Source organism: Diceros bicornis, chromosome 29, assembly GCF_020826845.1.
Source record: "Diceros bicornis minor isolate mBicDic1 chromosome 29, mDicBic1.mat.cur, whole genome shotgun sequence".
In the NCBI taxonomy this organism is placed as follows: Eukaryota; Metazoa; Chordata; class Mammalia; order Perissodactyla; family Rhinocerotidae; genus Diceros; species Diceros bicornis.
Genome location: NC_080768.1, coordinates 28,680,050 through 28,695,253, shown reverse-complemented (window position 1 = coordinate 28,695,253; position 15,204 = coordinate 28,680,050). Strand labels below are relative to the sequence as shown.

General features: G+C 37.3%; 2 protein-coding genes across 2 annotated transcripts in view; both read left to right on the top strand.

Moving 5' to 3' along the window:
- The window catches only part of PURG (purine rich element binding protein G), a 36,315-nt gene extending 27,828 nt beyond the window's left edge, over positions 1-8,487 (top strand). The window contains exon 3 of the mRNA XM_058525163.1: positions 7,364-8,487. Within this exon, the coding sequence (XP_058381146.1) occupies positions 7,364-7,468 (105 nt within the window). The 3' untranslated portion in view covers positions 7,469-8,487. The remainder of the gene's footprint in view (positions 1-7,363) is intronic.
- Positions 8,488-13,331: 4,844 nt separating this feature from the next.
- Positions 13,332-14,790, top strand: LOC131393883 (solute carrier family 35 member F5-like). Its single transcript, XM_058524864.1, has 2 exons — positions 13,332-14,415; positions 14,589-14,790. Exons 1-2 carry the CDS (start codon positions 13,332-13,334, stop codon positions 14,645-14,647), a joined length of 1,143 nt encoding a protein of 380 aa, XP_058380847.1. The 3' UTR covers positions 14,648-14,790.
- Positions 14,791-15,204: the final 414 nt, after the last annotated feature.

Here is a 15,204-nt window from a genome sequence, read left to right as displayed (position 1 = left end):
TATAAAGTCGAATAACTACTTTTAAGCAGTATGCATGAATTCTTTAAGCAGTTCATCATCATTTTAGTTGTTGTAATTAATTTTATTTAACTGCCAATAAAGTTTATTGCCATGTGGAAAAAATGAGAATATGGCCCTTGTTCCCAGTGGATTATGAGTAATGATACCAGTTTAATGTTAGAAGGGTAAAGAGATCTTAGGTTGTGAAATAAAGAATTGTCAGCTTGAGGGCTGGCCTGTGGCTTAGTGGTTAAGTGTGCGCACTCTGCTGCTGACAGTCTGGGTTCAGATCCCCGGGCGTGCACCGACGTACCGCTTGTCCGGCCATGCTGAGGCCGCGTCCCACATACAGCAACTAGAAGGATGTGCAACTATGACATACAACTATCTACTGGGGCTTTGGGGGGGAAAAAATAAATAAATAAATAAATAAAAATTAAAAAAAAAAAAAGAATTGTAAGCCTGATTTCCCAGTAAGTACACGCTGCTTGAAGGGTTTTTGAAAAGCCCTGGCTGGGACCAGCCTGGTGGCGCAGCGGTTAAGTGCGTGCACTCTGCTGTGGTTGCCTAGGGTCCGTAGGTTCAGATCCCGGGAGTGCACTGATGCACTGCTTGTCAGGCCATGCTGTGGTGGCGTCCCATATAAGGTAGAGGAAGATGGGCACAGATGTTAGCTCAGGACTAATCTTCCTCACATAAAAAAAGGAAAGTCCTAGTTTAGCAGAAATTAAAGCTGATAGGAAATCATTTTTCCTCCCCCCACGTATTTATGGTTCTGCCTAATAAAAATTACATTTTTGCGGGGCCGGCCCGGTGGCGCAAGCGGTTGGGTGCGCGCGCTCCGCTGCGGCGGCCCGGGGTTCGCTGGTTCGGATCCCGGGCGCGCACCGATGCACTGCTTTGGCAGGCCACGCTGTGGCGGCGTCCCATATAAAGTGGAGGAGGATGGGCACGGATGTTAGCCCAGGGCCGTCTTCCTCGGCAAAAAAAGAGGAGGATTGGCGGATGTTAGCGCAGGGCTGATCCCCTGACAAAAAAAAAAAAAAAATTACATTTTTGCTTCCTAGTTTTGGAATTAATGTTTTTGTTACTTAGTCAAAATGTTCTCATTAATAGTGCTGTTTTTATTAACATGGACAGCAATTTAAATTAGAGATTCAAATTTAATACCATTATCATTTGTTTTTTCTACTGATGTGATTTTAAACCATAACTCTAATTTTTACAAGAAATAATTTCACCTTCCTCTCTCTGAAATTGGAAATGAAGTCATGAATTGTACTTAATTGGTAAGACCTATTCTTTAGGGGACATGGCCGTATAAAGTAGCGGGAGCAGGAGCAGACTCCTAGCTACTAATTTTGCCAACAATACAAAGTTTTATAATATCCACACTATATTGACATAATTTAAGTAGATTTATTCAGGATTTAAAAGGCTTTACATGGTATTGTTACAAAAGAAGGGATTATGGTGTTTTCAAGAAAACTTTTAATACTCACGGTTGTTTAAGAGTTCCAGATCATCAAAAATTTACAAGTTTATCCTTTTTTCTTAAAAATAAAATATATTTTGAATACTATACAGATTCCCATCATATCAGAGGAGGAACCAGTTAGGACAACATAGAATTTTAGAGCTGGAAAAGACTTTTGACATCATCTAGTTTAACCTTAGCATTCACCTAGTTCACTAAAACTCCTAACGTCTCAAGGATCTTACCTTTCCTGCACTAATTTCCAAAAATTAGAGAATCTCTAGTCCCCAATTCCTTTTGCTGTATATGTGTAACTGTCTTTTCATTCCCTTATGATACTTCCCATATTCATGCTAATGATTGCAGCTGTGAGGATTATTTCATTGATTCTTTATGCCCAAATTAACTTAAGAAAAGAATAGTCAGTCCTATGCAGGAGCACAACTTTTGTTTTAATACTTGGCAAAAGGAAAGGTGATTAATTGAAAGTTTTAGGAGTAGTCGTAGTAACAGTCAATCATGTCATTGATATGCTGGAGGACACATACTGCGTGGGCTTTGCTGTAGTGTTTTGAGCGTGAGTAATACTCCTCTTATTTTTTTTTTATAATTTTATTTATTTATTTTCCCCCAAAGCCCCAGTAGATAGTTGTATGTCATAGCTGCACATCCTTCTTAGTTGCTGTACGTGGGACACGGCCTCAGCATGGCCTGAGAAGCGGTGCGATGGTGCGCGCCTGGGATCCAAACCCTGGGCCGCCAGCAGCAGAGCGCACGCACTTAACCGCTAAGCCACGGGGCTGGCCCAATACTCCTCTTATTAATACGAAGAATACTACCTACCCTTTTGTAGTAGAGAAGCAAGAGTGGGCAAGCACAGCTTTTCAGTTGTGGGGCGAGGGTGGGGTGGTGGGGGGTTGGCGGTGGGGAGCGATGGGCAGCATGTTGAGGTTCTTTGTTCTGTTTTTTCAATTCTGTTTCTCATTCATTAAGTCAACAGGTATTTATTTTGCATACAGCATGAGCGAAACACACTGCCAGATCTGGATGTACAGCAGACAAGATCCAGTCTCTGGCCCCAAGGAGCATATGGTATAGACACATAGCATAGGGCAATGCTAGATAACTACCTGCAGAGCAGGGAAGATACGTAAGATCTCTAACAACCCTGTGTCGCTCCACCACTGCACAAGCAATTTGTTAACTGGCCTTCCTCACGGCGATACAGTGAGAAATAACTATTACAACTAGTTGTGTGCATTTTGGAAATGAAAAGTGCTATAAAAGAGCTGAATAATAGAAAACAAGATTAAATTATGTGGTAGGAACAGTTCTTATAGGTCTGCTCAGTATTTATGTCATCATGATAGGACTGCTACCAGGGAAAAGCTAAATTAGGTAAATACGATTGCCTCGTTTTTGCAAAGTCAAGAAAATATCTGTATTAGCAAGAGAGATTGTGAAATTTTATATTATTTGGGGTATTACATGAGCTAAATATAGTTGGAATATCACATATAGTGTGAAGTTTCCACATATCTACAGCTTCTATTAAGAATATTCTGCATTTCAATGTTTATTTGAAGTATTTCTCTTAACAGTTTTTAAATGCTGCCACTATCCAAGATTATTATTTACGAACAGGGGTTATATTCTCATACTCAGAAACTACTATTTAAACTACATTTAATTTGTATAGGATGAATATCTATCCTTTCTGTGATTAACCTATCAGTATGTTGGGTTTGGGGGAGTTTTTATTGGTGATTTATCATGCCTGATTCTTTCTGATTTTACTTATGTTTTTGAAGTTTGTTAGTTCTCTCAGAGGACTAGGATACCAATTTATATGCCATTCCACAGCTTCAGAAGATGAAGAATTTATAGAATTGGGCATTTCTTTTAGGTGTTTTTATGTGGTCATTCTTACAGCAAGATTGAGATTCTCAAACTGTAGGAAAAGGAATGAGTCCTTTTTTTTGATCATCATTTAATGTTCCATGACTATGAACTAATCCTAATTTTAACATTAGCACTGTTATGTTTTTAGCAGCATTTTTCACCCCAGTTAAGTGAGACACTACATCACAGTGTTTACCCTGTGGCATAAGAGAAGACAGATAACCTGTCATTGAAATCATGATCTTACATCTCTCTTTCTTCTGAAGAATATAATTTTTTTGGTCTCAGTTTGTAATGAGATGGCTCTCTAGTTTAACTTCATCACACCCAAACAACAAAAATATTAAAAATTTAACTTTATGTGCGTGCCATTTATTTTAAAATATATATTAATACAATTATTACATGGTAAAGGGATCTTCATTTTTTATTGTCTTCCCCTGATGTACCAAATTTAATAATATGGAGAACTTCCACACAGTTGCTTCTTATTTTATTTGCTCCCATATATTGGTGCTTTGGTCTCTAATGTCCTTTGGTCCTTATTATATTATCTCTGTACATTTCCATTTAGTGTTTCTCTTTAGAATAAAGAGATAGAAGCATGAAAATTAATAACCCATGCATCGAACATTTTTGCTGTGCTTAATAGGAATGAACAATTAAGCTAGAAACCTTAGTGTTTAGTACTGTTTTCAAAACTCGGTTATTACATATATTGTCACTTCAGTGATTGAAGAAAGTAAGTATAATATGTAGTAAGATAAAAACAGGATGACTAAACCAATGTTTTTAAAAAAAAAAGCATATAATGTCTGTGCATTGCATGGCAGAGTATTACCAAAATTTGCCTAAATAACCTCTCATGATGTTTTCAGATTTTATGGGAATGCTTTGGCTATACTTGGATTTGAATCTTCATAATGACAAATGTTCTTAGTTATTTTTTTAAAACACACTACACTATTTTTAGAAAGTTATAATTCATCTTCCTGCTTATATTTGTGCTAAGTTTGTGAAACTGTACTATACTATTATGAAAAAGGTAAAAACTTTATATATACTTAGATTTTGAAAAGTAGCATTGTGTGCATTTAAAAAAATTGGTAAATTGTAGCACTTTGGTAAAGGAATGTGCAATTATAAAGGTTTACGTCATTTTAATTTTTTTTTTTTTAATTCCCAGGAATTACTCTTACTAGGCCTTAGATGCAAAGCCAGACCCAATTTGAAGACTAGCACTTTTTTCCTACTGGTAGTTCCTGTTTTTTCTTATTACGTAGAACATTTAACTTAAACCATTCTTTGCAATGAGTTTTAGCTTTCCTCTTCCATCCTAATCTCAAAAACTTTTAATTTAAATACCATTTTAAATTAATCCAGTGGTAATTAGAAAAACATTTTAGGTACCGTCACCATTTAATTTGGTGCCTGACTTTAATTTTCTGATAAAAATAACTAAATTCCTGAAAAAGAATATTCAAACATTTTAGTTTTTATTAGTTATAACCAATTGAGTAGTTGATGACCTTATAGTCATAATCTCTCTTGAAATCTGGAGCTGCCAAGACAACTAAGTACACAGCTGTGCTTAAAATACCCCCATGTCCTCCAAAGAGAAATGACAAGAAGAAATGGAATTCTGTATGATAGGCTATTATATATACTTCTATTAGGTTACCAGTATTTTACTATGATACATCCATGGGTAGTAGAAGCAAATGAAAACAAATATACATGCTTTAACATTAGATGTCGGCATCAATATGGATTATGCATAAGCTATTGCAATAAAAAATATTCATTGTGCCTGTATTTGAAGAATTCATCTTAGATTTTCTATAGATTTTTTCATCTAAGGCTGCACAATCATTTTAAATGTAAAGACAACAGAATATATGAATAAATGAAATGATAGCCCTGTTTGCCATGGATTAAATATTCTGTTGAATTTTTTGAGGGGCATTGGCTGCTGCATATTATGACATAAACTAGATTGTTCACAAGCCACATGTAAGTCTTATATACAAATCACAGCATTTAGAAATTATACATCTTTCCCTTTCCTCACAAAATGAATTCAGAATTTACAATTCAAATTTTATTATTTTAAGCTGTTAGTTATTAAAAATTAGCTAAGATGGATTAAAAGATTAAATAAAATATAGACTATGAAAGAATGCTAATTAATAGTATAACCCCATAAACTATCAAACTTCTGATAATATTAAGTTTCTTATAAAGCCTTAAAATATTTTAGTGAAAAATTAATTACCTGGAAATGAAGGCACTTTATTACCTTAAACTAGCTATTTGTCTGTATAGAAATTGCCTAAAAGCCCATAAAATATTCTTTATCCTTTTATAAATGTATCCTATTTATGTGTTTTTCTAAAGCTTCTTATAATATAATGTAATAATTCAAATGATTTTAGCTGAGAAAATTGCATTACATAATTTAACCAATGAACAACACAGAAATAAACCTCAAGTAACAAAAGTGTATGTGATAACGGCAGAACTGTTAGTCTAAGTTAGTCTACAATCATTGGAGGTTAAAATGTTGTAAAATTTGAAGACTTTTTCATTGAGCAATTTTTAGACAGCTTTTATTTTTAAATCTTATTTTTAATTGGTACTACCTTGTGTTGAAATGTTGGTCAAATATAAAGGCAATCAAAACTATTAAGCCAGCCTGCCATAATTCAATTTTCTTTTGGTTGAGTTTCTTTTAATGTAACCCTAAAACATTAAGAAATCAGTTTTGTTTCTTCTGTGCTCAAGTCAGCCATGCCTGGTGAATTATCAAATTTAAATCAATAATGTGGATGTGCTGCTGTGTATAGCTGTTTCCTCTTCAGAAAATTAGTAGTTGACTTATACGGTGGATTTGGTTCAGCAGAAAAAGCATAGGATAATTTTTTTCAAAAGTTGAATTTTTTCTCAAGTTAAACCTTACATCTTTCTGACATTTATAAGGTTAGGCTAACTTTTTTCCAAGAATGTTTTTCAACAGAAGAATATTTCAAAACGAACAAATGTTGCTTTCTGTTTTGTTTGGTGGTAGTTCACTTCAGTAAAAAACGTATTTCTATCATTTTACTTATTTTTAATTCTTTCTCTCTGGTGGCCATTTTTCGTTCACTACATGTAAATGCTGTATCATTACATGGTACAGAAAGGAGTCAAGTTTGTTAGAGGTCTACCCTTACCCAGGAGAGACTAAAGGTAAATTCCATGTCAGTTCTTTGGTTTGTTTCTTTGTTCTCTTTTTTAAATAAGATATAATAACCCAAAGGTGTGTTAATGTCATGGCATGAACAATCTTAAATGTAGATCTATTGAGTATTTTGTGATGCTGAGTAACTGACTTTTCTCAAATCTTTGTGATGCTAAATATTTTCCTTAGAAGGTTTTGTTTAATGTTAGATTATTGTTCTGAAAGATGTTGGTCCTCGTGAAATTTTTAACAACTGGGAAAACAAATAAATGCATGTATTACAAGTATAAAAATGGTTAATTGTAAACTTACCGTATAATACTGATTCTATTTTCAAAAATGTTTTGCTGTTAAATATATACAACATAAAATTGCTGCCATACTGTAATTGAGTACTTTTTCCTAAATGACCCTGTTATCACTATTCCAGAATTAGAACTTGGGCAGATACATGATTGATTCATGTGTCTGCATAGATGCTTCAAGGTATATTCTTCTCTTGGTGAGTAAAAATATTTTTTCCTTGGCATCAATGCATCAAGATCCGAATATACCTGTATCTATCTATTATTGCACATTTCTTATACAGTATCTTCTAATATGCCAAAATTGGCCTAGACACAACTTAAAATTGAGGGTTTGTTACATGTTTTCTAACAGAAAGGTTTTCAATGATATTCATTATGGGTGTATACTGTGAAAAATAGTGAAACTCCCTTTAAAATTTCATATATGCTAAATTATAATTAATATTTTTTCTTTAGCTCAAAAATTACCCTAAATCCAGGGAGAATATCAACCTTTTTCACTGTTGTCAAATCCAGCATAAGGAACAGCCCTATGACACTACAAAAACAGTTGAGGAATAAGGAATAAATGTCTTATGTTACACTTCAGAACAAAGGCATTCGGTGAAGGAAGTGAACTGAAGTTCATCGTGAATGCAAGGCTTCTCTACTTGACATTCCTCCACGGAAGGGAAGACAAGTGGCAGCACCATTGGCCTCATTTTCAAACTGATCTTATGTGGCATATCTTTCACCACACTGGAGCACTTCTTCAATCTATCAGGTTTTTCGGGGTTTTTTGTTTTTTAATTCATCAAGCCTTTCAGTTTTCAAAAAACCATCTGTCAACATTGAGGTAGAGAGACATAGATTTGAAAATACTTTCTTAAGAGATCATGTAACTATATAACTCTGAATTTAAAAATTGAGGAGGAGGGATCATTTCAACCCACTGCCTCTCACAAGAAACATGTTTTTAAATCTGTAACTGCTTTAGTGTTAACAGGGTACAAAGTGTTTTTTGTCCTGTCTTGTACGTAAAAGGTTCTCATTGATTGGTGATTGTATTGTACCGTATGAAAACAAGTCATACATTGCCTTGTATTGTTTATAATAGACCATACCTTGTACCACTTCAGTTTTCATGTTCCAAGTTTTTCAGTGATGCATGTTAACAGTTAGGTCCTAAAATTCTGTGGTGCTAATTCTTCCGTATCCAATGGTGCTTTGTGGATGCTAACTGCACACATGCTGAACAAAGCTTGAAGTTTAAAACTTTCCTCCCTTCCTCTGTTTCTATGAAGTCAAATAAAAACTGGAATTTGTCTCCAAGTATCACTGACAATCTAATAAACTGGTTTATATGTGTAATATATATTAGTTTGGATTCTCTATTATTTTTCAGAGAACAGATTAGTTCTACTGGGCACTCATATCAACCAAAAGTACATCTTATTTCATTTGTTCCCCAAAATTTGTTGTATCTTTAGGAATTTAAATCCAGTCGACTTGGTTTCTAAATCAAGTTAGATTACATCTATAATAACTAGACCTGTCAGACCTGGAAATAAATAAGTTGAGAAGACCAAAACTGTACTGAGTGCCTTTGTCTGTTTTAATATTGATTAGTAAAATTTTATCATCTGGTTGAGCCATGAGATAACATTTGCAATGGAAGCAAGTATGCCTTCAAAACCTTTACTGCAACGCAGATGACATTGAAAAGGCCATTCCTATATGCTGATCTTTAAAGTAAAAGTTCCCCTCCACATGTATGAAAATAAGGACAAAAAAATCAAATTGGAACTTTCCAGGACAAACTGATATCACATGCCAGAATGGCTTAATACATGACCCCAGGCAGTGGTTTTATTGGATTTTTCATTTTAGCGTCTGCGCTAAGAATCACAGCAGTAGGACATGTGAAGCTGCTATCCTCAGGAGGGCACAGGGCTGTTTCTCCTAAGCCAGAGATAAATTCAATATTAAGGCAGTGTACCAATTTGCATTCGGACTTTGGTATTTTGCCCAACCCTTGGGTAACCTTAAATTTAAAAAGATCAAAATAAATCTATTAAAGCTCCTCAAGCAACAATCACTGATCTCAAATAGAAGATGGTCAAAGGCATCACTCTAATCCAGTGGGTCCAACGGCTGAAACGGCATTTCCATGCCACTCTGGTTCTTTGTTATATAAAGAGTGTAAGGCACAGTAATTTTGCCTCAGATAGTTATTAAATCAGGTCTAACTTCTAACATCAGAAAATGAAGTTTAGAGAATAGAGCCGAGTGAACACTGGGCTTGCATCTCTGTGACTATCTTGAACAAATGCAGTATTTACTAAATCACAGCCTCTCTCCCAAGATATTTCTACTGTATATTTTTGTAACTACAGGATTCCATTTTATGAAAAGCGGCAAATAATAAATGTGCTACAAAATAATTCCAGGTTTTCTTTAATCAAAAAGAGAGAGACTATAGGTAGGTCTATGAATGTTTTAGAGTATCTTTATTTCTGTGGTAATATTTTGCCTGTTAATCAAAAGAAAAGTTCTGATTTTTTGAAAGAATGGGAAAATAAATAAATTGATTTTGGGAAAAAAATCTACTTTTTAATCTACATGAAAAGATCTCTAATTTTTATCCTCATAGTCAACCAGATTTATGTATGACTGTTCACCATAATGTTTGTCCCACCTAAAAAATTATTCTTCACAAATTTTTTATCAACGTTTTTAGTATGAAATTATTTTAAATACTCATCAGCCTTTTATAACTAAAAAGTAATATGATGAGTAATACAATGAGTACACTTTGTAAGTTGGTTCATTTATGAAAATAATGTAGTCCCTCTCACATTAAGTGAAACCATCATTGAAGTTTTTTAAAAGTTACAAAATTATATTTGTGTTTTACAAAATTACATATAAGTTTAACAACATTATTTTGGCATGTTGCCTTTTCTGTTCCTTAATAATTTCCCTTGGAGATATTAAGCTTAAGGTGTCTTCTGTAAATCCTTTAAGGAAAGCACTTTCAATAAAGATCCAGATGTTCTCCATTGAGGAACATCTTTTAAAATAAGTTTCATGTACATTAAAAGCCTAACCTTACTCATCTTAGGGAACTAATTTTTCTCATCAGAAGTTGCGTTGAGTTTGAAAATAGCCAATAATAATAATATTGACCTTGTTTTTTTTTTAAAAAAGAGCAAATTTATAGCCTAGATCATTTCAGGTTTGTCTTCATGTTTTCTTTCTAAAACTGTTGAAGTAGGTGCCTGCTGAGTTCATACTAAGGCTAAAGTCACTTTTCTTACCCCCACTTTATCCTTGGGGAAGTGAAAAGACTCCTAGAAAATAACCAAAAAGTAGTATAATTCAACACAAAAACAAATGAGTGGTAGTTCATAAGACTAAATAACCCATAAAATGCAGTGAGCACCGCACTACACACATTCTCCCAAAATGGTCTTTTATATTCTGTGAGTGGTAGCTAAAGCTTACCTTTTTGCAAAGCATGTTTGCCATCATAAAAGACTCAACAAAAGACTGGCTCATGAAGATTAAAAGGACTCTGAATGAAAGGGTTGGCCCTCAGTTTTGTGTATTTACAAACTCAGTTTTGTTAGTTCCTCCTGGATAAATACACAAGAGATGCCTTTTAAACAAGGTCATAAAGACAACACCTTGAACATCAGATATCCAAGGGAATAAACAATTAATTTACAACAAAAAATAAAGTGTTACTCCTACGGAGTGGGATTGAGAGGAAAGTGGAAGTGGATTTCAAAGTTTGCTTTTATACTTTTAAAATTATTTAATAATAAGCATGTATTATTTTTAGGAAGGAAATAAATGCTAGGTAGATTAGAATACCTATATCAACTGGTTAGCACATTCTCTTTCTAGTAGCAAAATTTACTTATAAAACTTAATAATTAACTTCAGAATGTTGCTTGACAAGTATAAAATCAGATTTAAAAAAATAAATCATATTAATGAACAGTAGCATGTTATGATGGGCTCCATGATAGAGACCTTCCAAGGAAACAGAAATAATCACATTAGCTTATCAAAGCAGTCACCCCAAGTCAGAGATGGAGATCACTAACATACTTCATATCTTTTTTTCTAGATTCCATGTAACACCATCTTTCAGTATGAAAATACTATTGCTTATATAATACAATTAAACCACATTATCTTATATTAGTATCACTTTAGGCTCCTTAATGATATAATACCATTTTATAATTATTCTTCATTAAGCAGTATCATTATTCATATAAAATTATGTAGTCATTATATATTGTTACATCCTTATATCATCATTAATGATCATCATTATTAATCATTAACCATCATTCTCATTAATCATTCACTATCATTATGAATATCATTCATCATTAACAAAAGTTTCACATACGATACCCCCTCTGACCATGATCTTTCTTGATAGAGACTTTGGGAACATCCCAATTCAGGAGTAGCTGCTAATGAAAGATCAAGACCCTCCTCCCTTGCCCTCATGGCAGACCTTGCTAATAGATCATGGCACTCTTTACAAGGGACCAGATACAGCCCTAGGATCTTAACTCAGCACTCCTGGCAGCCACCACCAGTTGACTAGACTTAGCATACAAGATTGACATGTTTGCCATTCTGCCTTAGAGGCCCACAGGCACATATACAAGCCATCTGTCTGGGTCCTCCAAGAAGCAGATGCCAAGATGGGATTAGATGTGCAAGAGATTTATTAGAGGACATGCCAGTGAGGGAAAATGGAGAAGGAGCTGGCAGAGGAGCCATCAGACTATGATGCAGGTCTGCCCACTGTGAAGGAGAAGAAAGAAGAAACTAGGGCGGGAGGGACGGAGGGAAGAAGAGAGTAAGGAGTTATTTCTTACTTCTTCAGCGCACTTCTAAGAAAGTTTAGTCAGGCCTATGGCAGTTCTGAGCCAAAGTTGCCCTTCAGAAGAGGCCCGCATCTTACAGGTAGGGGCCTGCTTAGTATCCCTGCTACACTCAGTCATTTGCCGGGAGCAGCCTAGGGAAAGCACAGCCTCAGTGCAAACGTGGTGATAGATGTCAGAGCACAGCAGCTGGTCTGTGGACCAGCGATGCTCCCTGCAGGAGGAAATCTGAGAGCTGCATTTTCATGGCCGCCACAGGCTCCTGTTTGCACTGCACAGATCTACATCTCCACCTAAGTTGGAAGAGCACCTTCTCCATGGTCCCCACAGGCCTCTCTTCCTGAGGGGAAAAAATCAGAAAATAGAAGTTAGTGGGATAAAGCACAGCCCTGGTGCCGCATTTGCTCTCAGGGCCACAACTGGAGCTCATCCTCCTCCTCCTCCACCATCCATTCTAAATTACCCCTCACCCTCAGCTCTCACCTTGGCAGGACTCAGTGGCTTACCTGGTGGTGTGATTCAAACTTTCATTCCTGAGGGGTCTGATCTCTTGGTAATCATACCCTTCTCAGGCTGTGGTTGCTGCACAGGTCCTTCAGCAGTTACAAGGGGCAAGGAAGTACCAGGAAGCTGCCTGAGTAGACAACGTGGGTTCCACACACATTCCTCCCTCCCTGCTCCCATTGTTTAAAAGCAGCACTTTCTCCTACTGATCGGGGTTAATTACCCCTGCCCATATGGTGACTCCTGTCCTAACCTGCTGGCTCCTAGGAATAAGGAGTCCAAAGTGCCCTGGCAGCAGCTGTAACTTGTAGTTCAATGGATCCTTGGCAAGGATATGCCCATTTGGAAACCAGAACCTCCAACTCTGCAGAACCCAGAGCTGCAGGGACAGGGAACACAAACTCCCCCAGTGGGTCATTGCTAGTGATGGTGAAGGAGAGCAGAATATGCCACCCCAAAATATGCCACTTTGGCATATTGATGATTTTGAATTAAAGTTACTTAAGAAACAGCTGGTATAAGAAGGACACTCTCACCCTCAATTGTCCCCCTAAAAGCAGGAAATAAATTTCCCATGTGAAAGTATCTTCCCAATATCAGGAGGGCAGAAGGCACCCTTATCAGCAGAGGCAGACGATTTAAAGCCGAGAAGACTGTCTAAGCAAACCCTGTTACTTCCGCACTAATTTGCCGCCCCGAGCCCAAACTCCTTTGTTTTGTCAGTTCTTCACAAATTTATTGTTTGCTTGTCTAAAAGGTAAAAAAGCTGCCTGCTTTGGTCACTTCTTGGAGTCTCATATTTTTATGTTCTCTCGTATGGTCAAAATTAAATTTATTTTTCTCCTGTTGATCTGTTTTACGTCAGTTTAATTATTAGATCAGCCAAAGAACCCAGAAGAGATGAAGGGAAAAGTTTTCCACCTCTAGAATGGTAAGTGAGCCTACTCCTGCTTCCACCTCTCGAGTCCCAGATTCATGTATTCTTCCTATTGAGTGCACAGTCCTATACAGAGATCTCTGATTGCATGCGCATACTGCATCTCGAAGGATGGTACTGTGTGCCCTCAGAGTATTGCCTCAAGTTGGAGCGTCAGCCGTGCGTTTCAAGACTGTTTCTGGAGGCCGGCCGGGGGCGGGGCTCCGCGGCCATCGCTGCCTGCGCGGTTGCTGACCCTCGCCCGCTCCCCGCCCTCCCGGGCCGAGTGGAGCTGGGCGGCGTCGGCGGCGCAGCCTGGGGGCCCCGCGGCTTCAGGGGCTGGGCCTGCAGCGCAGCGCAGTGTCAGGCGCCGCGACAGCGCCGTGAGGCTGAGGCCGCGGCCGTGGCGCTGGGCGGCGGCGGCTCCGGGCCGGGCCCGCTCGTGGTGCCGCCACGACGCCGTCGCGGGGCGGGAAGGCCAGGTGCGCTGAGTTCTTCACCTCCTTGTAGACTCAGATTTGCCAAGTTTTCAGGCATTGCTCTTGAAGATCTCAGAAAGGCCCTTCAAGTCAGACTGCAGATGGTGTGTGTCTTTATCATGAACCGAATGAATTCCCGGAGCAGTGGTTTCACTCAGCGCAGGCGAATGGTTCTGGGGATCGTTGTTCTCCTACTTGTTGATGTGATATGGGTAGCATCCTCAGAACTTACTTCGTATGTTTTCACTCGGTACAACAAACCATTCTTCAGCACCTTTGCAGAAACATCTATGTTTGTTCTCTACCTTTTGGGCTTTATTATTTGGAAGCCATGGAGACAACAGTGTACAAGAGGATTTCGAGGAAAGCATGCTACTTTTTTTGCAGATACTGAAGGTTACTTTGCTACTTGCACAACAGATACAACTATGAATAGTTCTTTGAGTGAACCTCTGTATGTTCCTGTGAAATTTCATGATCTTCCAAGTGAAAAACTGGAGAACACAAACATGGATGCTGAAAAAACTCCCAAAAAATCTCTTGTAAGGTTCAGTAATATCATGGAGATTCGACAGCTTCCTTCAAGCCATGCATCGGAAGCTAAGTTGTCTCGCATGTCATATCCTACTCTGAAAGAACAAGACTCCTTACTAAGAACTGTGGGGAAACTTACTGCAACTCAAGTAGCAAAAATTAGCTTTTTTTTTTTGCTTTGTGCCCCTGACAGCCACCGTTCTACTTTCTGTCTCTATGAATTTGACTACTCTAAGTGCCTCAGATGAGTGGAATCACAGTGTTTTTCCTTTTGTGACTGGCTTATTTCACTTAGCCTAATGTCTTCAAGGTTCATCTTTGTAGCATGTGTTAGAATTTGCTGCTTTTTTAAGGTGGTTTTTGGCAAATTTCTCATATCAAGAAGCACTTGCGGACACACAAGTTGCTATAGTTAATATTTTGTCCTCAACTTCTGGACTTTTTACCTTAATCCTTGCTGCATTGTTTCCAAGTAACAGTGGAGATAGATTTACTCTTTCTAAACTATTAGCTGTAATTTTAAGGTTTTGTAGGTCTGTTTAATCTACTGCTCTTATGGCCAGGTTTCTTTTTACTTCATTGTACTGGATTTGAGGACTTTGAGTTTCCCAATAAAGTAGTATTAATGTGCATTATCGTTAACGGCCTTATTGGAACAGTTCTGTCAGAGTTCCTGTGGTTGTGGGGCTGCTTTCTTACCTCATCGTTGATAGGCACACTTGCACTAAGCCTTACAATACCTCTGTCTATAATAGCTGACATGTGTATGAAAAAGGCGCTATCCCTGTATTTTTTTCATTTTCTATTGCAACTCTTCTATGCCATTATAATAATTGGGATCCTGTGATGGTGGGAATCAGAAGAATTTTTGCCTTTATATGCAGAAAACATCGAACTCAGAGGGTTCCGGAAGACAGCAAACAGTATGAGAGTCTCATTCCTATGCATGGTGTTTCTCAGGAGGATGGA

Coding starts and splice junctions, on each gene's coding strand:
- LOC131393883 (XM_058524864.1), top strand. CDS start 13,332: ATGCGCATACTGCATCTCGAAGGATGGTACTGTGTGCCCTCAGAGTAT. Junction 14,416..14,588: donor TAGCTTTTTTTTTTTGCTTT/GTGCCCCTGACA, acceptor TGCTTTTTTAAG/GTGGTTTTTGGCAAATTTCT.